This window comes from Rhinolophus sinicus, linkage group LG06 (assembly GCF_036562045.2).
Source record: "Rhinolophus sinicus isolate RSC01 linkage group LG06, ASM3656204v1, whole genome shotgun sequence".
Taxonomy (NCBI): domain Eukaryota; kingdom Metazoa; phylum Chordata; class Mammalia; order Chiroptera; family Rhinolophidae; genus Rhinolophus; species Rhinolophus sinicus.
The window spans coordinates 30,996,917-31,020,580 of NC_133756.1; the positions used below are offsets into that span (position 1 = coordinate 30,996,917).

General features: G+C 33.1%; 1 protein-coding gene across 2 annotated transcripts in view; it reads left to right on the plus strand.

The window, feature by feature from the left end:
• Window positions 1-23,664, plus strand: part of EFCAB7 (EF-hand calcium binding domain 7) — a 50,539-nt gene that overhangs the window by 5,794 nt on the left and 21,081 nt on the right. The window contains exons 3-10 of one of the 2 annotated variants that reach the window (XM_019731483.2): window positions 197-408; window positions 1,035-1,121; window positions 1,708-1,903; window positions 2,341-2,462; window positions 11,657-11,798; window positions 15,025-15,134; window positions 17,462-17,619; window positions 18,293-18,426. In XM_019731483.2, the coding sequence (XP_019587042.1) occupies window positions 197-408; window positions 1,035-1,121; window positions 1,708-1,903; window positions 2,341-2,462; window positions 11,657-11,798; window positions 15,025-15,134; window positions 17,462-17,619; window positions 18,293-18,426 (1,161 nt within the window). The remainder of the gene's footprint in view (window positions 1-196; window positions 409-1,034; window positions 1,122-1,707; window positions 1,904-2,340; window positions 2,463-11,656; window positions 11,799-15,024; window positions 15,135-17,461; window positions 17,620-18,292; window positions 18,427-23,664) is intronic. The other variant, XM_019731490.2, reaches the window with a different exon arrangement.

Consider the following 23,664-nt stretch of genomic DNA (forward strand, 5'->3'; position numbering starts at 1 on the left):
ATATAAAATATATATATTTGTTTGTTTTTGAAAGTAAGGCATACATTGATATCACTCGATTATCAACACCAAACATAATATATTGGTATGTATATATTTTTATATATTATAATATATAATGATTTAAAGAAAAAAATACATTTAAATACCAATTCCAAATGTTACTATAAAAAATAATACTTGTTTTATTGGGCAGCTCTTCAACATGCAGGAAGAAATCCATCCCAAAAGACTGTTAATAAGTATTGGACTCCTCAAACTGCCAAATTGAATTTCGATGATTTTTGTATAATTTTAAGAAAGGAAAAACCAACTTCAAAAGCAGAACTGCTAAAATCATTTAAGCAATTAGATATAAATGATGATGGCTATATTTTACACACTGACCTTTATAAACTTCTAACAAAGGTAAGATCTGTAAAACAGTTTTGTAATATGCATATTTTGCAAGACAACTTGGAATCTACCTTTGGCAACCATAGTCCCCATTAAACATAACTATTTCATTGGCAGATGAAATGAATCACATATATATTGTTTATAAAGTATGTAAGGATCCTCTTGGATGGAAGGTGCTTTGTAAATAAAAGATAAAGTATAAAATTGAGCCCATGCTGCAATCCCCTTGTGCTTCTTTGCAATTCTTTCCTGTTCAGAACTGTATAAATCAGTGATTCATATGTGATGAGTAAAAGAGAAACAAAGTATAAATGGGATTTGGAATCCATTCTGTTTCTTGGTACAATGTGAGAAAATATCATTACTTTAAATTTAACAGTAGTTATTACTGGATCTATGTTACATATTGTTGAGATTTAGTAAACTGAAATTCAGCACACTTTTATAAAATTTAATAAAATTGTGAAATTTTACATAACAGTTTCATTCTTGCTTGACACAATACTTATTCTGAGATTTAAAATGAAACCATATATTCAAACTTACTTGTAGAAAAGATTAAAATGAATTTCTACTCTCCCCACGCATAACAAAGTGATAGTCATGTTGCTTTAAAAGAAATCTTGTTTTTTCAGAGAGGTGAGAAGATGACTCGAGAAGAAGTAAATGCCATAATAAATTTGGCTGATGTAAATGCTGATGGCAAATTTGACTACATCAAGGTACATAAGCTCATATTGATGTCAATTTGTTTACTGTGTACGAGAAGTATTTTTAAAGGGGCACATCTTTTTAATATTGGCAATGACATGCTCCTATACTGTGTACTAATTGTACTGAATCTTAAGCTCTCCAGTCCCACAATTATAATCTGATGGCTACATTAAAAATGTTATAACTAGGTTAAAATACATGTGGTCACACACATACACACAGACACGCGCGCACACACACACACAAGCATGAGACTCTCCTCAGAAATATGCCTTTTCTGCGGTGGAAGAATCATAAAAATTACTTAGAACAAATGCAAGCGTATACATGTCTTGTAAAAAAATAATACATCACCTCTCTTTGTGTAACGTTTTATTTTCAAGTATGACCTCCTCTTTGAATCATGGCTGTATTTCACTAGGTCACTTGAGGGTGGTCAGCGTGATTCAAGAAAATAAAATGAGTCACCTAGTTCAATAGGAAATATATTCCATCTATCAGCCTATTCCTTGCCTACTAATGTGCATTTGCCTTCTCCTCCCAAATGTATGATTGAATGTTTTACCCACTGGACCACTTTTTTATTTCCTGTAGTTTTGTAAATTATATATGACAACCAATGAGGAATGTCTCAAAATGACTCTAGAAAAACTGGAGGTTGACAGTAAACTGAAGCGTCAACAGTTTGGAAGCCACATCGAAGGGTCCCCTGAAAGGGACCCATCAGCAGCACCAAAACCATCACCTAGAATCATGAGAAAAACTGATCAGGAAACATTCTCAAATAAAGGTACTTACTTTTTGACACCGAGAATTCCTTGATCAAGAATGGATGGTTATATTCTGATAAACTTTTCCTTCCACCTTAACTTATCAGTGCTAAAACAAATGAGAATCCAACTTTTGTTAGCTACCGTTTCTAGACTCTCTTAGCTGTAAAAATCTATTGAAGTAAATTTTTTATTACGGTAGTTGACTTGGCTATGCTCATTATATTATTAAAACTAAAATTTCAGATTAAAATGTGACATGTTGAAATAAAGAATCTTATTGGTAGCCCGTAAATTAGGGATAAATATAAATGTATAAAACTTCTGACTATTTCAATAGGAAGAATAAAGAGAACAAAATTAATACCCAGACCTTTTATACTCATTGTGTTTAGAAACAAACTTTCTATTGACAGCTTTTCATAATGTGAGACTAAATCACTATTACTTGTTACAGGTGACACCAGGAGTTCTTTACTGGCAACAACCAGAAAGTTCAAAACATCTGTTTCTGTCACAATTACCATGGGGGTTAATAGCAACCGAAACTCAAAGTTAACGGAGCCAAACTCAATAAAGGTATAGTATTTTAGATTAATATATATGACTTTTTCTGAAAAAAATTGACATTAAACTTACTAATAACTATTTGGTATCTACAGAGAACTGGTAAAGTTTACGAAGTAATTCTTTGAGGTTTTTCTGTAGTTGCAGCATTTCTACCTATAAGCCAGTTCTAATACTTTTAAAGAGAAAATGATGCATAAGAATATTATTAAGAACTCTTCAGTTTGAAAATGACGATTCTTCAGTTTTTGAGCTTGATAAACAGATTATCTAATTATGTACTTTGCCGTGTGATTTTTTTGTTTTGTTTCTTATAAATAAATCATTCATTCAATATCAATTCCTATGAGAGAAAGACAACAAAGTCACTTTGCTAAGTCAATATTTGTAGAGTGTTAATATTGATCTTCTTCCTTTGTTTTCCCTTTCTAGACTCAACCTTTACTAGTTTTCTTTCAACAGAAAATAATAGCTACAGAAATATAAAACATTAACTGGAAAGTGCTAGGATACATTAAAAATGTGTACCTAGAGACCTGTGTAAAAGGGGGAAAAATGGTTATGACCACACACTATAACTGCTGTTAGAAAACTGAACTGATTGTTCTCAAGAGCTACATTTTTGTTTCAAATAACAACTCTGTATTTGTTATTGAACTCTGAAGTCCCTTATATCTTTAAATTGCTAGACAGTGACATTTGTTCTATATTAAAATTTTAAAACATTATCTCCAAGGAATTTTGTTCAGACTATTTAGGAATCTATACACCCTAAGCAATTTGGTGTGCATGTCCAACATGTTCACACACAATATTTCGTGTTCCAGCAATATGATTTTCCACTAATGGAAGCTTTCTGTGTTTTGCAACTAAATTAAATGTTGATAGAATTAATGTAAATAATTGTGGTTTACCTGATTCAAAGTGTAAATAAGTATGTTTAGCTAGTGTAAAGAGAAATGTAAATAAGTACTAATATGGATCATATTAAAGTGATCAGAAGACTTTTTCTCTGTGCCATGCTCTGCTTGGGTCCGTACCAATACAATTCCTTTAATTTAGTTTTACTCAACGGATACTATGAAAAAGGTAATGCATACCAGCTATTTTGCTTAGTTTTAAAATTTGTGCCTTGAATTAAAAAGTTAAGATTTTCATTTGATTATTGCTATACCAAGATAGTATAGCATATTAATAGTATTTCATTTATTCATTCGCTTAACAACTATGTATTTAGTGACTACTCTGTGCCAAGCCCTGTTGCGAGTGCTGATTAAGAGCTTCGGATAGAAACAGACCTGTGCTTGAATCTTAGCTTGGTTACTGAATAACTGTGTGACCTTTGGGAATGTAGTCAGCAGCCTTTCTGAGTCTCAGTTTCCTAATCTGTAAACTGGGGATAATTCTATGTAGTGTGTTTTTGAAAGATTAAGTCATATAACATATAAAAGCATTTAGCACAGTACCAGGGACATAGTGTTCACTTTAATAAATAATAGTGTTGTTAATATTATTATACAACTAAGAAATGACGGTAGGTATTTATATGGGAATGACATGATGAAATTAAAATTTAAGAAAAATTATTCTATTGTTTATCGTGTGCAGAGACCTCAGATTAGGGAGACTGAGAGGCTGGTAGAGTTATCCACCTATACAGTAATGATAGCTAGGCCTAGGGAAATACCTGAACTTAGTAAGGAAGGGACAAATCTAACAGACAATGCGGAAATTACTCTGTAGGTCGTAGTGACTGTATAACAAATGACTACTTAAGTTTTGTCTCCATGACATCAACAGCAGGGAATGGTGCTGATCATAATGGCAATTAGTAAAAGGTAGTAGGTGACTTTCATGATTAAAAGAAGATGGCACACTGTCAACTTTTAAATTTGGTGACTTTCATATAAAATTTAATATCTTTTGGAAATACTTCATAGCCTTCGTATTACTTACCTGACTTTTTATAACTTATTTCTGATCTTGATATTGCCCACTGTTGCTTACTATCTGGTATTTCTTAGATGAGCTAAACTGATTAAAAAAAAAAAAAATCTGTGACCCTTTTGTTATTCAGCAGGATTCAGTTCTTTGTATTTTATTTTGAAATTACTTCATAAATTTTATATTTTAAGTTTCAGAACAACTCTGAGAAGTGTTTGGTTATAAGTATAGTTATTGTATAATTTGTTTTAATTGAGATTGATAGAAGAAATTACTAAAATAATTGTTAAACTAATTTTCTTCAAATACTTCAACTCTATTTTAAACAAATTTGGGTACCTCAGTTTCATGTGGAGTAGAGAAGTATGGAATTGGGAAGAGAAGCGTCTTTTCAGAAATTAGAAAATTGTTGTAATGGGGTCGGTATAAGCCAGATTTTAAATTATAACTCCACACAATTGGTAAAGGACCTGAATTACAGGAGGAAAATAACACCCTGATAGGGACTATACATTACATGTATTACTTTCTATAGACCGTATGTAGGTACTGTATCACTATTCTTGTTTTAATCCTGTATTCTATCATTTGCTTAGGTTTTATAATATGCAAGGAGTGTCAGCAATTTTTCTTTGAGAGAGAAATAGCTTGAATTACCAGTCATGACTAGAATTAGAGAAAGCCCTAAACCATGAGTTGTAAACTCCAGAGATGTAATATTTCCCATATCCAGACCCCTCATTAGAGTGTGACTACATATGTATAAGTATGTACATATATGTATCTGTTGTATAACATGTTATATATATGCCTGTATATAACAATAGAAATATAAAAATTTTAAACTTGAAATGGTTAGCTAACTTTTTACCTAATTTTGTGAAGTCTCCAAATAATAATTTTGTTACAAAAGTTTCTCATATTTTCAAAATGTTGATCAATATAGCTTGTCAGTTAGGTGGCAATCCATATCAATTTTCCCTTCCTAAATCTAGTTAACCTTTTGTTTTTAAGTATGTATAATTTATAATTGTTTAATAACAAAAAGTTCAATAACTATTTACCTACTTGTCTTAATGAAAAGCAAATAGCTTCCTAATAAGTATGTGACTTAGGGTATCTTTATAAAAACCAACAGTGATGATGATGATGATGATGACAGATACGATCCTCCTCTAAGCCTGCAGCAGATCTACTGCTTAATAATTCTACCTTATTTAAAACTTTAATAATAATAAAGAATTTTATGTTAAAACAAATCATGTTCTCTAAGGTGTTCTAAGAAAAATGTAACTTTACTGATATATTTGAGTTTTTTCATAGCTAGAATTTTCAACTTTACTATTTTTAATTTGTGCTCTTTAACATTTGCTTATACATTGTTAATGAAAATAAGTAAAATCTGTATACGAGGAATAAATGAATTAGTAGTTCTTTTTTCCTTTTATAAGAATTTATCAGAATTGGTAGAATATAGCACCACCTTATGCCCTATATAAGGATTACAAGCTAGTGTTTTATTTTTGCTTTATGTTTTCAAAAAATTATACATGGAATTTCTTACTGTCATTTTGAAATATTTTTTAACTCAGACCTCTTCCATTTTTATCATAACACTCAAACTGCCAACTTAATCCATAATCCTTTCAAATTGATTTATTTGAATGAGCCAGCTAATTTGTCAGTACTTTTTTTTCTTTTAATTGATAACATTTTAGTCTAGATCCTAGAGAAAAAATTTTGTCTGATTGAAAATCTGTTTGTTTTAAAGGAAATTTAGTTTGAATAAGCATTGTGTGTTTAAAAACTCTGGTAGATCTTAAGACTTTGAATGCTTCTTTTTAAACAGGAGAGCTACAAATTCTCCTAGTAATGTTTTTTAGTGTTCACAATAATCTGATTATTACTTAAAGTTTGGTTGATATAAATAATGTGGTATTTGTCTTACTTCTATTTTATAATAGCTGGTGACCTACCATTTCCCAGGCTTATTAACCAGGTATTGTAGTGTGCAGTTTGACTGTCTTTCCAAAGAAACTTATAAATTTCTTTCTACCTGTACCTTTTTCAGAATTGGAACTTAGGAAAGACCTCTAATAAAAATGTTTAACTCACTTCCCAGCTAAATTTTATAAAGGCTTCTCCTGTCAGTTCATAGCACTGCCCCCAGAAGGACCATAAGCACATGGAAAAATTCTTCCATCTTTGAGTTTCCCAAATGCCACGAATTATGTTCACTACCAGTGTACCTGGCAAAGTACATTAATTTTCAGTTTCATTTAAACATTTTTAATGGGGGTGGGGGAAGGCTGCTACACCATGATTATAATACAAATTTAAGAAATTTTCCAGCTACTGAAATCTACATTTTTAAAGTAAGTAAACCAAATAATTTATCTTAATGCTTCAATATTTGGCTGATTCCAAATGATAATGCTTTATCATACTTTATTATAATAATTCATAGACATGAAGTTTCCTTTACTAGCTTTTTAAAAAATCATGGCTGATATTTAAGTATCAGAAAGAACAGAATTTTGAATATAGTTTGTAGTTTGGAGAGACAGTAGGGAGTCCTTGGGTTCAGCTCTGGTTCTGTAGTCAACGAGAATTGTAACTAGAGCATATCACTTTATTTTTCACTATCATCAATCAAAAGATAAATCTGGACTAGATTGCTTCTAGACTTCTTCTACCTTTAATATTCCGTAATTCTCAACTAGTATCCCTTACCATTCCAGATGGGTAAATATAAAAAATATATTCATAAAGTACACTAGATGAAATTCCATTTGATAACGCTGTAGTCAAAATTGATTGAAAGGAAAACATTTTAAATGTCAGAATCTTAGTTCAAGCTGTGTCAAAGGGTAACTTACCTAAATACAATATGAGTCTATCTTTCCTTGTCTGTAGGAGTCTTCGCCATCCAAGATCATGTTGATTATATTCAGGCCAATTGGCTTTGCGGTAATGTCAGCATCTGTTGTTAGTCCATAATATATTCCCATCCAAAAGATTTACAGGGAGGCTAAATCAAAGTCTTACATACTCTTACTCATCATTAATAGTTGAACTTGAACTTTTGGCTCAAGCTCAAGTTTGAACCTCGTTGTGTTATAAAAATTTTGAATTTAGTATACTGAGCATATTTTCTTTTGGAAGCATGATCTAATGGTAAAAGCATTCATCCAGAAGTTTTAGACTCTAGACCTGATATATCTACAATCTCCTTGTAAAAGTCTGAATCAGTATAACCTCTGGGTACCTCAAGTTCTCTGTTTATTTAAATGACTAATTTATATCTAGCCCATATTGCCTTATAGGGATGTTGTTAAAATATCATATATAATGACTTGTTTCTGTCATGAGCAATATACTTATGAAGATGAATTCCAATAATTTAAGGTCATATTTTAATTTCTCAGAATTAAAAGTACACATATCTTTTATACCCCAAAGGTGTGACAGTGCATGTCATTAATGACTGACTGAAAGCTTGAGTAATAGTTCAGCAATAATGGTAATTTCTTAAAATTCAGTGTAAGAAGAAATCTCGAAAGAAGAGATGAATATAAAAATTGAAAACTTACATAAGTTGAAAGATAATCAAAACTCAAACAAAAGAAAATAGAGAAAAATAAATGCATCAAAGCTTACAAAGGGAGGTTAGTACCTAAAATAGTCAAAAGAATTATTAAATATGTAAGAAAAATGTCTTCTGCAATAGAGCTATGAGAATAGGGGATGGATAAGAGGTTCACACAAAAAGACACAATAATAAGCACATGAGGAAATGTTCAGCCTTGCTACTAACCAGAGAAATTCAAATTAATGCAAAAAATTATTACAATACCATTTTATTATATCATTTTATTGCATTAATATAGTTTAATGCAAAAATCATTACAATACCATATAGTATAAAAATATATGGAATACTCTAATGAATATTTTATGTACTCACACCTTGCTTAAGAAATCATCCCCTCGACCACCGAACTTTGTAAATAACACTACTGACCAAGTTATGGTAATGACAAAATTATTACATTATACACCATTGGTTATATAAAATTAGCATCACTCTTTTACAAAGCAATATGGGAACACATGTCATTAGACTTAAAAATATACATACCTTTTGCCTACACGTGCTTCTGAAGGATATTATTCATTAGAAGAAAAACATTTAGGTAAAGTAGTATTCATTTTATCATTATCTATACTGATGAGAAATTGGAAATTACCTAAATGCCCAACGTTCTAGAAATAGTTAAGAAGGTAATGGTATACCAACTCAATGGGTAATTATAGAACCAGTAAAATTGAAATGCTGAACAAATTTTTTTATTGTAAGATATACATAGCATAAAATTTACCATTTTAGCCATTTCTAGGTATACAATTCTGTGGTATTAAATGTATTCACATTGTTATGTGACCATCACCACCATCCATCTCCAGAACTTTTTCATCTTCCCCACTGAAGCTCGACCCATTAAACAATAACTGCCCATATCGTCCTTCCCTCAGCTTCTGGCAGCCACCATCCTACTTGCTGTCTCTGAATTTAACTACTCCATCTCATAAAATGTAATCATACCATGTTTGTCCTTTTGTGTCTGACTTATTTCACTTAGCATGATGTCCACAAGGTTCATCCAAGTGCCACATGTGTCAGAATTTCCTTCCTTTTTAAGGCTGAATAATATTTTGTATGTTTTCACCACATTTTGTTTATCCATCAATGGACATTTGGAGTCTTTTTACCTTTTGGGTGTTGTGAGCAATGCTGCTATGAAGAAGATGTACAAATCTGTTTGAGCCTCTGCTTTCAGTTCTTTTGGGAATATACCCAGAAGTGGCATTGTTGGATCATATGGTAATTCTATGTTTAATCTTGTAGGGAACTGCTAAACTTTTTTTTACAGTGGCTTCACCAACTTACTTTCCCGCCAGCAATGCACAGGGTTCTAGTTTCTCCTTGTTAGCATTTGTTAATTTCTGGTTTTGTTTTTGTTTTTATTATAGCCATACTAGTGTGTAGGAAGTGGTATCTCACTGTGGTTCTGAGTTGCATTACCCTAATGATGTAATGTTGAGCATCTTTCCAAAATGTGGATATTGACCACCTATGTATCCTCTTTGAAGAAATGTCTATTCAAGTCCCATGGCCATTTTTTTAGATTGGGTTTGTGTTGTTGTTGAGTTGTAGGAGTTTTTAATATGTTTTGGGTATTAAGCCATTTTCAGATATATGATTTGCAAATATATCCTCCTTTTTTGTAGTTTGCCTTTTGCTACGTTGATTGTATCCTTTGATGCACAAAAGTTTTTAATTTTAATGAAATTCAGTTTATATTTTCTTTTGTTGCCTGTGCTTTTGGTGTGACATCATTGCCAAATTAACATCATAAAGCTTTTCCCCTATGTTTTCTTCTCAGATTTTTATAGTTTTAATACTTACATTTAGGTCTTTGATTTATTTTTTGTTAATTTTTATATACGGTGTAAGGTAAGGGTCCAAATTAATTATTTTGTATGCGGATATCCAATTTTTCTGCCCCGTATGTTGAAAAGACTGTCCTTTTCCTATTGAATAGTCTTCGTACCCTGGTTGAAAATCATTTGGCCAAAAATGTGAGAGTTTATTTCTGGGCTTTCCATTCTATTCTATTGGTCTGTATATTTGTCTTTATGCCAGTACCACACTGTTTTGATTACTGTAGCTTTGTAGTAGGTATTGAAATCAGGATTTGTGAGTCCTCCAACTTTGTACCACTTTTTCAATAGCAAAATGTTTTGGATATAACATTAAATGAAAAAGGCAGCGCATAAAATAATATTAATTAGAATGTGAAAAATAGTTTTTTATATAAGGCCAGCACTAGGAAACATTACATAAAAATCAAACTAGGTTGGTAGAACTATGAGGATTTTTTCCTATTTTTAAATTTCTAACTTTAAATTGTATATGGTGCTATGAAAATAATTATGATTTATGTAATAGAAAAATGATGTGTAAGTACACATCATGATATTTTAGGCTTGAAAAATGTGAATGAGAAATTAATCTCAATGTAAATTATGTTCTTATCTTTTCAGTGCTATATAAATCAATAATGGATTAAGAATATCTTTGATATTATTGTTATACAGCAAGTGCAGACCTTTTCAGTAATTATCTTAATATTATCAAAGCCTTGAACTTATTATTTAAATGTCCTTACAGATAATTTTTAATTTTCCAAAATCATTCTTTGTAAAGTAACTTTGAATCCTTATTAATATTTTTGGAAGTCATTAGGTGTAGAATAGAAATATATGTTATGTTATAGGTTGGCAAGCCTACTAAGGATAAAGTGAAAAGCATTTTTGCACACATCTATGGTAATGGCACAATTCCTCATACCTTCCATAGAGAATTCTTTACTTTCTACATAAAGTACCATCTTTAAGTTGTACTTAATTCTAGTTATAAGATCCCATATAGACATAGTAGTTTGGACTAGGAGAAGGAATTTGGCTAGACCAAGAGATAGTAGAACCAACCTTATAGAAAGGTCTTCCTCAAAACTGATATTTATCATCATTTTGCTATAGCTGTGAAACTTACTCAGTTCTTTTAGTTACCTAAACTTGAAACAATTATGGCTGACACGTACTTTATCTTTTAAATACAAAGCCATATCACGTTTTCTTTGAACATATCAGTTTTAGCAATCCTTACTTCTTCATTTTTACTATGCTCCAAGCACTAATCTCACCCTGATTATTGCAACAGCACATTTTTTTATCACTTTCTTTTCAATACTTTTCCCACGCTTATGAATTTTATTTTTCTTATTTCTTCATTATGTTTTTTTCCTAAAGTTTCACTATCTAAATTCTGTTGATTCTTCAAGATACAGTTCCTGGATTACTCTCTCAGTTTATATTGATCCTCCCCGCACACACACCTATCAGTCAGACAAACATTTATTGAGCACCTACATTGTGCCAGGCACTATTTTAGGAACTGGAATTATAATATTACTTTACATATACAATTCTTTTTCTGTTCTAATCATATACTACTATCAGTTAATTGAATTGTGTCATGTCTGTTTTTTAACTCTCAATAACATTGCAAAGTCCTGGAGGTCAACGACTCTATTTGACATTTCTAATATATCCTCCTCATGTTTCTCCTCATTGCTATGTGTGCTGGAAACATTTAATAAACATTGTTTGAAACAAAATTTTTTTCTTTATTTCAGGAATGGCAATGCGTCCAATCAAAAGGTTGCTTTTTCTTAGAAGAAGATGGTGAAATCATTAGTCATCAATACAGGATGCAAATAGCTCAGAGATCCATGGTTTATCTAACAATTAAGCCATTAAACCTGAGTCAAGTTGAAGGCAAGTTTAAATTTTCTGTTTATTTTTAAAGATATCAATTTGTGCTGTCTTTGAAAATACTTATGTATTTGATAGTCCTATTTACTGAAGAAAATAATCTGCCTAAGAAGCGTGGTTACATGTGTTTAAAGAAAGTGTTAGCTTATACATTGACCGTATTATCATATTTTGCAAAGCAACTAAGTTGCTTTTTGTATATGTTTAAAGCGTTTTATTTTAATTCATTTAAAACAAAGACAAAATGTTCCCTGGTTTCCTTATGACATAAAATTAACTTCTCATTTGCTAATTAATCCTTAGCTTTCGTCATTTATCAATTTTTAAAATTAATATATTTAAGAGAAGTTCTATAGGAACATAATTTAAGACAATATGAACTGCAAGTATTTTTGAATACCTTCAAGTCCTATGTCATATGACTTAGACAATTCTCACTAAGAATCTTTGCATTCATGGTAATATTCTTTTTTGTACACAAATGCTAGATGAAAATTAATGATTTCCTAGTATCTAAAATTGTTATTCAGTAATTTTTAATTAATAAAAAATGTCTATAAGAGTGCTTTTCCTAAATATCCTTTTAATGTTGACTGTTTTAAATATTAATCTTTATTTTATTATGTTTACATATAAACATTTCCTTACTAGAGGTTTCTTCCCCATTCCCAGTTATTTTCCTCCTAAAGTAGAGATTCTGAAAGTTTTCACTGTATGTCTTGTAGGATACTTACAACATTTGGTAGTTGATACTTTCAAATAACAATAGCCGTTTTTCAGATAAAGGTATCAAGATAGGTCTGCAAATTCAATGTAGTCTCTGTATTTTTACAAAAAAGATGACCATTTATCAAATATTTATTGAGGTCCTTATATACTGTCATTGTAGGTGCTTAGGATACATCAGAGTATAAAAGAGACAAAAATCACTACCCTTATGAATTTACATTCTAGTAGGAGAAATAAACAATAAATAATAAACATGATAGACAGTAAATTACATGGTATGTTAGCAGGTGGTTAATGCTATGGGAAAAACATAGATGGAAAGGGGCATTGTGACTGCTGAGGGAGTAAGTGTTGCCACTGAAATGGAATGGTTAGTGTGTGGTTGATTAAGCAATTGGCATTTGAGCAAAGACTTTGAAAGAGGTGTATCAATTATCAGTTGTTACATAACAAGCTACCCCATACTCAGTGGCTTAAAACAAACATTTATTGGCTCATGAACTGGCCTGCTGGACAGTTCTCGTGGCCTCAAATGGGCTTGATTTTTCTTTGTTGGGCTCACCCATGTATCTGCAGTCAGCGACAAGTCAGCTGGAGCCTGGCTTCACTGAGTTTGGCTGGGCTCTCTACTCTGTCTGGGGTCTCAGCTGGGACGTCTTGACTTTGCTAGATATACTCTCTTCTCCTCTAGTAAATTAGCGGGGATATGTTCTCATGGTGTAACAGGGATCTGAGTGAGAAAGCAGAAGCACCAGAGGGCCTCCTGGGCCTGGGCTCAGAGCTGGCACGTTACGTCTGTTACATTTCGTTGTTCACAGCAAGTCACAAGAGAAGTCCAAACGTATAAGGTGAAGAAAGAGACTTGACCGCTTTATGGAGGAGCTGCAGAGTCACATAGCAAAGGGCTGTGGATACAGACAGAGACAGACATTTTGACTGTTTTCTGCAGAAGACAGAGGATTGAGCTTTGTGGATGTAGGGGGGTGGAAGGGTGAAGAGTGAAGGAGATGAGAGTGTGCCAGGTGTTAAACAGCAAGGCGGTTAGAGTGCTAGAGCGGCTAGAATGAAGTAAAGAGAGAGTAGTCGATGAAGACAGAGGATTAAGGACAAAGTCAGGCAGAGTTGTTTGTTGTTTGTTTGTTTTAACCATAATGAAGACTTGGGCTTTTCCTCTGAGAGAAATGAGGCACCCTTACGAGGATTTCCCATGGCTGCCATCAAGGTTCTACCTTTGATTTTCAACAGTTTGACTATGTGTTTATGTGTTATTTTTTTGTTAATACTATTTGTTTTGTTTTTTGGGTTTTATCCTGCTTGGACCTCTCTGAGCTTCTTGGAAATATGGCTTGTTGTCTTTAGTTATTTTTAGAAAACTTTCTACCTTTATTCAAATATTTACCTGCCCTCTGTCTTCTTTTTCCACTTGGATGGCGCCTCACATCTTGTCCTCCTGTGATTTACCACAGATAAGCCAGTGCTTGCATCTCATCTCTCTTTGGAAGGGTCTGTCTTTCCATGGATTTCAGGATACTTGGTTGCCCTGTGACCTCAGCTCTGATGGGTTCAAGAAAAGTTATGATTTTGTAGTTTATGCACTTTCTTATTGTTAGGGTGGAAGCAACTTTTTTCAAACTCTCGACTCCATGAGAAGATTTTGAGGAGAGACATAATTTTAACCAGAGCAGTCTGGTTGCTGTATTGAAAGTAGACGGAAGGGCGCCCAGGAGAAAGGAAGGAGACCAGCTAGGACACTATTGCAGAATTCCAGAAGGGGACTGACAATCCTTTGAATTGGAATAGAGAGAGGATAAGAAGAGATTCTGGATAAAAACTGAAGGTCGCAACATAGGATTTCCTGAGGATTAGTTGTGATATGTGAGAGAAGAAAAAAGTTAAAGATGATTCCAAGATTTTTGGCTTTAGCAACCGAAAGGAATGAGTTACTATTAACTGAGGTTGAGTATAGATGGACAATTTTTTGTTTTTGTTTTTTAAAGATACGGGGAAAAGTCAGTTTTAGACATAGAAATCCAAGTGGCAATGTCAAATAGGCGGTTGGTGATGTGGGTCTAATATTCAAAGGAAAGGCTCTAGCTGGTGAGACAATTTTGGAGTTGTCGGCACACAGGTGGTGTCGGACATCACCTCCCTGCTGCGCCTCCACACGTAAGCCAGTGCTGGTGTTCCATCTCTTCGTAAAAGGTTTTGTTTTCCCTTGGATTTCAGGCTACTTGTTTGCCCTGCAACTTCAGCTCTCTGATGAGTTGAAGAAAAGTTAACAATTTTTAGAAAGTGTGTATATAGAGAATGTTTCTAACAAGGTGACTGTATATAAGTACGTACCTTATTGCAAATGCTATGATGTTTACATATAAAAATAGTATGTGTATTTCTTAAAAAAAAAAAATCCAAAGGGTGAAGAAACCACTAACTTCTTTTTTAGATAGGAAAGAGTAAGTAGTGATGGCTTATTTTAAGATTTTGGGTTTTTTGTTTCTAGGAAAACCATCCCCGTGGTTATCAGTTGATACTGCCTTGTATATTCTTAAGGAAAATGAGAGTCAAGCAAATCTACAGCTCCTGTGTTTTACTGAACTACGAAATAGAGAAGTATATATATTTGTTTTCTAATGTCTAATTTAAAAATATACTATGAACTCAAGTTTGGGGAAAATAATCGTTTTCCTATATTTTATTTTTTGTTAACTTTTTCATCTCCCTTTGCAGTTAAGGTATATACAATACTTAAAAACTAGGCATATTATGTATGTTTTATTAATTGTGAAGGACTTCTCTTGTTTTCTAAGTTTTAAGAATTGAGGATTGATTGGCAGTCTTAGTTTCTTAACTTGTAAGTTGTGTGACATTGTACTTTACTCTCTTCTTCTCCAAATGCCCTGATCCCTCACATGTGAACATTTTTTGTTGTACTCAGGAAAAAATGGTTGATGCCAGTGGACTTTTTCCCTCTAACTACAAGCAGCTCAGGACTTTGGAAAAGTTGCTTTAGGTGTTTGTCTTACTTATACTACTACTGCAAAAAAGAAAAACTTCAAGATTACTATCCTCAGGCATGACTCACAGCGTTCAAAAATAGATTGATCTGAAGAAACGCTTTGGAATGATTTTATGTGTTGTCCATGGGGTTGCTCTGATCTTTTCTAATTACGTATTTACTCAGAGGCCAAATATATGAAGCAGATACATAAATGTGGCTATTTATTTTATGAGGACTACAAAATACATCTGCTACACAATAACAGGAATAATACTATTCAAGGGCTTACTGCAATATCATATTTAATCTTTATATAGGTCCAACGACAGACAAACATTTCCCTGATGGAATGTTATATAAAAGTCTTTATTGTAGGCTTCCTAACAGACAAGAATAGTTATAGGCAAGAAACAAATAAAATGACAGAACTTAATGTTTTGACTCAACTCTTCTTCAGAGCTGACTACAAAGTTAAGTTCAAGATAAAGCATTGTCGAAAACAATATCTTTTCCCATTTTGTTTTGGATAAAATTACTTTCTTATGAGATTGCATGTGTAAAAATCTTAGTACATAGTAAGCCTGTAATAAAGTTTGAATGAGTTTCTATTTACTTCTGTACTATATAGACTTCTGGTTATCTGTAGTATGTCATATTTACAAAGGATTTTTTTATTTTTAGTTTTAGTTTCTCAATTATTTTCTTTAAGAAGAGTTTTGTGCCCGTGAAAGTCTTTCCCTTGTCATATGTGGAGATAAGGGAGGTTCAAGGGATAACATATATTAGGAAGCTGCAAAAACGACTTTTCATTCCTGGGTATCAGTCTACAACTGGCCAATCTAAAAAATTATGCTTCCAAAGGATGGGTTTGGTCAATCTTTAGTCTTCAAAATAACCCTCAGTTTTATTGGATTGCTTCTTATATCAAAATAGCACATAGTTACTTTAAGAGGATATGGTTCCTCTGATTTCTGAGGGCAGAAATAGGACTGAACCCAGAATTCAGATGAGCAACTTTATTTTGTATATGAGTACCCAGGATGACCTAAAATATACCTGGGTTTTGAAAGTTTTTGGACACAATACCACACAGAAATTGCTACGGCTATTCTTTGATGAAGGGCAAATAGCTGTTTGCTTAGCTATTATACATGACTAGAAAATGCTTAGATTTAATATATTTTACAAAGACAACCCTTAGGTTTTATAGGAAGCATTGGGCTTTAGAAAGTACCTAGAAGGTCCGCAGAAAGGTACCATTTTGCTTTCTTTTATAGAACAGGAGAATAAATGTCCTATACAAATGTCCTGGCACTCATTATAAATATCCTGTTATGGAAAAGAATTTTGTATAAGGTAGATTTATTTGGGATTCTGCCATCTTGTTTTATAGTCCATATTACGTAAGTAATAGTAAAATTCCTGTCCTTTTTTCAAATCCATAAATGGATTCTTACAAACATGGCTAATTTATACAAATGGTGAACTCTTTTATTTTGTGTCATTGAAATCTGATTTTAAAATCATATTTTTATATTTGAATCAAATTAGGGAATCATAACCTGAAAAAAATATTCTAAGATCTATGTCTTTGCTTCCTGTTGAAGATATTTGCAACACAAACATTTTCGGAGATTATTGGGGAAGATTTAGAAATTATATAACTTCTTATTTGTTAGAGTTTTGGGCACTTAAAAAAAATAGATAGAGAACTACATCTAATGGTCTTGTACTAAGGTTAGCATTGAAAAAAGATTTTGAAGCCTGTGAAAGATTGATAGAAACATAATAGAACTGGTGAATATTGATTTAAAAAATTATTTCTAATGCTTCCCTTTCAGAAGGAAGATTAAAAGTCATTAAGCTCAACTGTAATTGAAAAAAAGTCATTAAGCTCAGTAGTTTTGTTTGTTTGTTTGCTTAATTCTTTTGAGAAAAGGTTTCTGGATGGACTGGTGAACTAGGACCTGGAATTTATTGGTTAATTCCTTCCACAACTGGTTGTAGGCTGAGGAAAGAAATAAAACCAATAACAGAAGAAGCCCAGCTTGTGTATAGAGATGAAGCAGGGGAATTATTTCTTACAAAGGAATTTAGGTAAGTTCTGTTTTTTTAAGGTTAGAACTATAAAATCAAGACTGGATATATATTCTAATAACCTTGTCTTCAATCCTTTCTCTTGGCCAGCCGCCACTCCATCTCAAGATTCCAATTAAATAATTCAGCTCTTTCATTAGGTATCTGAAAGTGACCTTCCATTCACAGGTCTGGGATTGCCATTCATTTCTGGGTTCTACACATTTAGCAAGTCAACTTTAGTCATATATCTACCGATTTCTCCTCCAGTAGGCACTACCTTACAAATGGGTCTCGCTAGTTGCACTATTGACTTAGATAACTGTCAGACATGAAATCCAAGCACTTAAGTAGTTCTCCCATGCCCTAGATATACACAAGAAAATCTGGTGGAGAGAAAGAAGTTAGTAGATTGGAGAAAGGAGAAAAGACGGGAACCACTCTTCATTAAGGTCCAACTATGTGTTGAGATATACTATGGTTGCTTTAGCAGCTTCTTTATCTCATGTAATACTTGACTGAGTAAAAAATATTTGGATTACATTTGGATTACATACATTACATACATTTACTTTATGGTTCATGAAAACTGTTCAATGCCTTGACATTACTTCCGTTTGCAAGTTATCTTCATAGAAACCTTCTTCGTCTAGTTGCCTTGGAGACAAATAATCTGTTATTTTTGTAATTTTAGGTCAACTCTATCAGATATATTTGATGTAATTGACTTAGATGGAAATGGTCTTCTTAGCCTTGAAGAATATAATTATTTTGAATTGAGGACCAGTGGTGAGAAATGTGATGAAGGTGCTTGGGCTGTCTGCAGGGGTGAGCACTTTCCTTTTTCTGGATAGATTTTCAGAGGGTGCCAAAAAAACGTGTACACATTTTAAGAAAGGAAAAAACTATTAAAATTGTAATACTCAATATATACCGAGAACAGAAGATGAATACAAGTCACGTTTGATTTCTGCAATTACAAGAGGTGCTCAAAGTGGTTACCATCAGCATCCAGACACTTCTGATTATGGCGAACTACTGCTTGAGCAACATTGACCAAAGTGTCCACTTGCATACATTTTTTTGGCACCCCGCTATGTGAAAAAATATATAGCTTCCTTTCATCCTTAAGAAGTAAAATGTCAAACTTCATCATTGAATATTATTATAGCAATTAGGACAGTTTAAAAGTAGTAGCATTGTTTGTAGGCCATAAAAACTTAAACAGTTGTTTTCCTTAAATTGATAGTTGGTGTAGTACTCAAGTTAAAAGACAGTATGAGTTTCAGTACTTAATTATAATTTCATTTTCAGTTTATGCTCTTTGGAGCTTAGAATGTAAAACACTTTGTTCTACCTCTTGATACCAATCTGATTGAAGTGGTCAAGAGCCCCTAACTGTGCCCACGAGAGGGCAGCAAAGAGCTAATAGGCTAGAGTTTTACTAAAAATTAAGAAGTTCCCAGGAAGTTGTTTATACCTATTAAGAATTTAGTTTTTTTGTATTTGAGTTGGATTAAGAAATTCCATTCATGGAGGTATGGAAGCCAAAAATACCAAGATGGGCAAAGAAAAATACTGAGAATGAGGCAAAAGCATTTGTCACTTAGGAGGAGTCTGGGAATAAGGTAAGCCTTTGTATTTAAGCCAAGGACACAAAGGTTATAGGGGAAAACCAAAAAGCCACAGCCAACTATAGGTCACAGAACAAGAAGTCTGAGGAGGCCAGAATGCAGCCGAGAGAGATGAACTCACATGGTACTTTAACTGGGGTAGTACTGTGCCCTACTCTGGTTATTAAAATGGTCTAAGCTTGACACCGTTAGTGAGCCAGGTGGTAGTCTGATAAATATGTTTCTCTAAACGAGTAAGGTAGAAATATTAATAGGAAAAATTTTAAAAACATCTTTTTTTAACTGTAAGTTTATATAGTATAATCAATAATAAGAAATGTGTATTGACTTATAATATTAAACTTTGAGTAACAAGATTGATAATACACATAATAGAGTATTATTTTTAGGAAGATATAATCATCATATAACCTTTTGTTTTTTTCAATTAAAGTTTATTGGGGTGACAAAAGTTAGTAAAGTTACAAAGATTTCAGGTGTACAATTCTGTATTACATCACCTATAAATCACATTGTGTGTTTACCACCCAGAGTCAGCTCTCCTTCCATCACCATATATTTGACCCCTTTACCCTCATCTACCACCCCCTCCCCACTTACCCTCTGGTAACCACTAAACTATTGTCTGTCTATGAGTTTTTGTTTCTCATTTGTTTGTCTTGTTCTTTTGTTGTTTTTGGTTTATATATCACATATCAGTGAAGTCATATGGTTCTTGACATTTTCTGTCTGACATATTTCGCTTAGCATTATAATCTCAAGATCCATCCATGTTGTCACAAATGGTCCTATTTCATCTTTTCTTACCGCTGAATAGTATTCCATTGTGTATATATACCACAGCTTCTTTATCCATTCTTCTATCAAAGGACATTTTGGTTGTTTCCATGTCTTGGCCATCGTAAATAAAGCTGCAATGAACATTGGAGCACGCGTGTCTTTATGTATAAATATTTTCAGATTTTTTGGGTAGATACCCAGGAGAGAGATTGCTGAGTCATATGGTAAGTCTATTCTTAATTTTTTGAGGAACCTCCACACTGCCTTCCATAGCGGCTGCACCGGTCTGCATTCCCACCAACAGTGTATGAGGGTTCCTTTTTCTCCACAGCCTCTCCAACACTTGTTACTACTTGTTTTGTTGATGATAGCCATTTTAACTGGGGTGAGGTGATAGCTCATTGTGGGTTTTATTTGCATTTCTCTAATAATTAGTGATGTTGAGCCTTTTTTCATCTGTCTATTTGCCATTTCTGTATCCTCTTTGGAGAAATGTCTCTTCAGGTTCTCTGCCCATTTTTTAACTGGGTTCTTAGCTTTTTTCTTATTGAGTTGTATGAGTTCCTTGTATATTTTGGATATTACCCCTTATCAGAGGCACTGTTTGCAAAAATCTTCTCCCATTCAGTGGGTTCCCTCCTTATTTTGCAGATGGTTTCTTTTGCTGTGCAGAAGCTTTTAAGTTTGATATAGTCCCATTCATTTATTTTAGCTTTTACTTCCATTGCCTTTGGAGTCAAGTTCATAAAATGCTCTTTGAACCCAAGGTCCATAAGTTTAGTACCTATGTTTTCTTCTATGCAGTTTATTGTGTCAGGTCTTATGCTTAAGTCTTTGATCCATTTTGAATTAATTTTGGTACATGGTGACAGATAGCAGTCCAGTTTCATTCTTTTGCATGTGGCTTTCCAATTCTGCCAGCACCATTTATTGAAGAGGCTGTCTTTTCTCCATTGTATGTTTTTTGCTTCTTTGTCAAAAATTGTCTGTCCATATTTATGTGGGTTTATTTCTGGGTTCTCAATTCGATTCCATTGGTCTACGTGTCTGTTTTTCTGCCAATACCGTACTGTTTTGATTATTGTTGCCCTGTAGTACAAGCTAAAGTCAGGGAGTGTGATACCTCCAGCATTGTTCTTTTTTCTTAAGACTGCTTTGGCTATTCGGGGTCTTGTGTGGTTCCAAACAAATCTGATGCTTTTTGGTCTGTTTCTTTAAAACATGCCATTGGGATTTCGATGGGGATTGCATTAAATCTGTATATTGCTTTGGGTAATATGGCCATTTTAACTATGTTGATTCTTCCAATCCATGAGCATGGAATGCTTTTTCACTTCTTTGTGTCTTCTTCAATTTCTTTTAAAAATGTCTTATAGTTTTCAGCATATAGGTCTTTCACATCCTTGGTTAAGTTTATTCCTAGGTATTTTATTCTTTTTGCTGCAATTGCAAAAGGAATTTTTTTTATTTATTTCTTTTTCTGATATTTCATTGTTAGTATATAGGAATGCAATGGACTTTTGTACGTTGATTTTGTAGCCGGATAATTTACTGTATTCGTTGATTGTTTCTAATAGCTTTTTGGTGGAGTCTTTAGGGTTTTCTATATATAGCATCATGTCATCTGCAAAGAGTGATAATCTAACTTCTTCATTCCCAATTTGGATGCCTTTTATTTCTTTCTCTTGCCTGATTGCGCTGGCGAGGACTTCCAACACTATGTTGAAAAGCAGAGGTGATAGGGGACAGCCCTGTCGTGTTCCTGAACGTAGAGCAAAGGACTTCAGTTTTTCACCATTAATTATGAGATTAGCTGAGGGTCATATATGGCCTTTATTATGTTAATGTATTTTCCTTCTATACCTATTTTATTAAGTGTTTTAATCATAAATGGATGTTGTATCTTGTCAAATGCTTTTTCTGCATCAATTGATATAATCATGTGATTTTTGTCCTTTATTTTGTTTATGTGATGTATCACATTGATGGATTTGCGGATGTTGAACTATCCTTGTGCCCCGGGGATGAACCCCACTTGGTCGTGATGAATAATCTTTTTAATGCATTGTTGCATTCAATTTGCTAGAATTTTGTTTCAGATTTTTGCATCTGTATTCATCAGAGATATATTGGTCTGTAGTTCTCTTTTTTGTGTTATCTTTACCAGGTTTTGGTATCAGAGAAATGTTGGCCTCATAAAATGAGTTAGGGAGAACTGTCTCTTCTTCAGTTTTTTGGAAGAGTTTGAGCAGAACTGGTATTAGATTCTCTTTGAAGGTTTGGTAGAAGCCATCTGGTCCCGGACTTTTGCTTTTGGGAAGGTTTTGGATGACTGACTCAATTTCGTTACTGGTGATCGGTCTATTTAGATTTTCCAATTCTTCATGGTTCAGCCTAGGAAGGCTGTATGTTTTTAAGAAGTTATCCATTTCGTCTAGGTTATTGAATTTGGTGGCACATAGTCCTTCATAGTATTCTTGGATGATCCTTTGTATTTCTGTGGCATCTGTGATAACTTCCCCTCTTTCATTTCTGATTTTATTTATTAGTGTCTTTTCTCTTTTTATCTTAGTCAGTCTAGCCAAGGGTTTGTCAATTTTGTTAATGTTTTTAAAGAACTTTGTCACATTATTTTTTTCTATTGTCTTTTTGTTCTCTGTTTTATTTAGTTCTGCTCTGATTTTTGTTATTTCCTTTCTTCTGCTGACCTTGGGTTTCATTTGTTCTTCTTTTTCTAGTTCTTTAAGGTGTAACATGAGGTTATTTATTTGGGATTTTTCTTGTTTCTTGAGATAGGCCTGTAATGATATAAATTTCCCTCTTAAAACTGCTTTCGCTGCATCCCAAAAATTTTGGTAGGATGTATTTTCATTGTCATTTGTTTCTATGTATCTTTTGATCTCTCCTCTAATTTCTTCTTTGACCCAGTCATTCTTTAAAAGTATGTTGTTTAATCTCCATGTATTTGTGTTTTTTCCTGCTTTCTTTTTGCAGTTGATATTCAAGTTCAAAGCCTTGTGATCAGAGAATATGCTTGGTATGATGTCAATCTTCTTAAATTTCCTGAGGCTGATTTTATGTCTCAATGTATGGTCGATCCTTGAGAATGTTCCATGTACACTAGAAAAAAATGTATAGTCTGATGTTGTAGGATGAAGTGCTCTATAAATGTCAATTATGTCCATTTCATCTAATGTGTCATTTAGGGCTGCTATTTCTTTATTTATTTTCTGTTTGGATGATCTATCCTTAGCTGTCAATGATGTAGTTAGGCCCGATAGTATAATTGTGTTTTGGTCAATTTCTCCCTTTAATTCTGTTAGTTCTGTTAGTAGTTGCTTGGTATATTTCGGTGCTCCCTGATTGGGGGCATAAATATTGATGACTGTTATGTCTTCTTGTTACATAGTCCCCTTTACCATTATGAAATCTTTGTCTCTTGTTACCCTTTTCACCCTGAAGTCTGTTTCATCTGATATCATTATGAATATATCTGATTTTCTCTGGATACCATTTGCTTGGAGTGTCAATTTCCACCCTTTTAGTTTGAGTCTATGTTTGTCCTTGTAGCTGAGATGTGTCTCTTGGAGACAGCATATGGTTGGGTTTAGTTTTTTTATCCAATCTGCTACTCTGTGCCTTTTTATTGGTG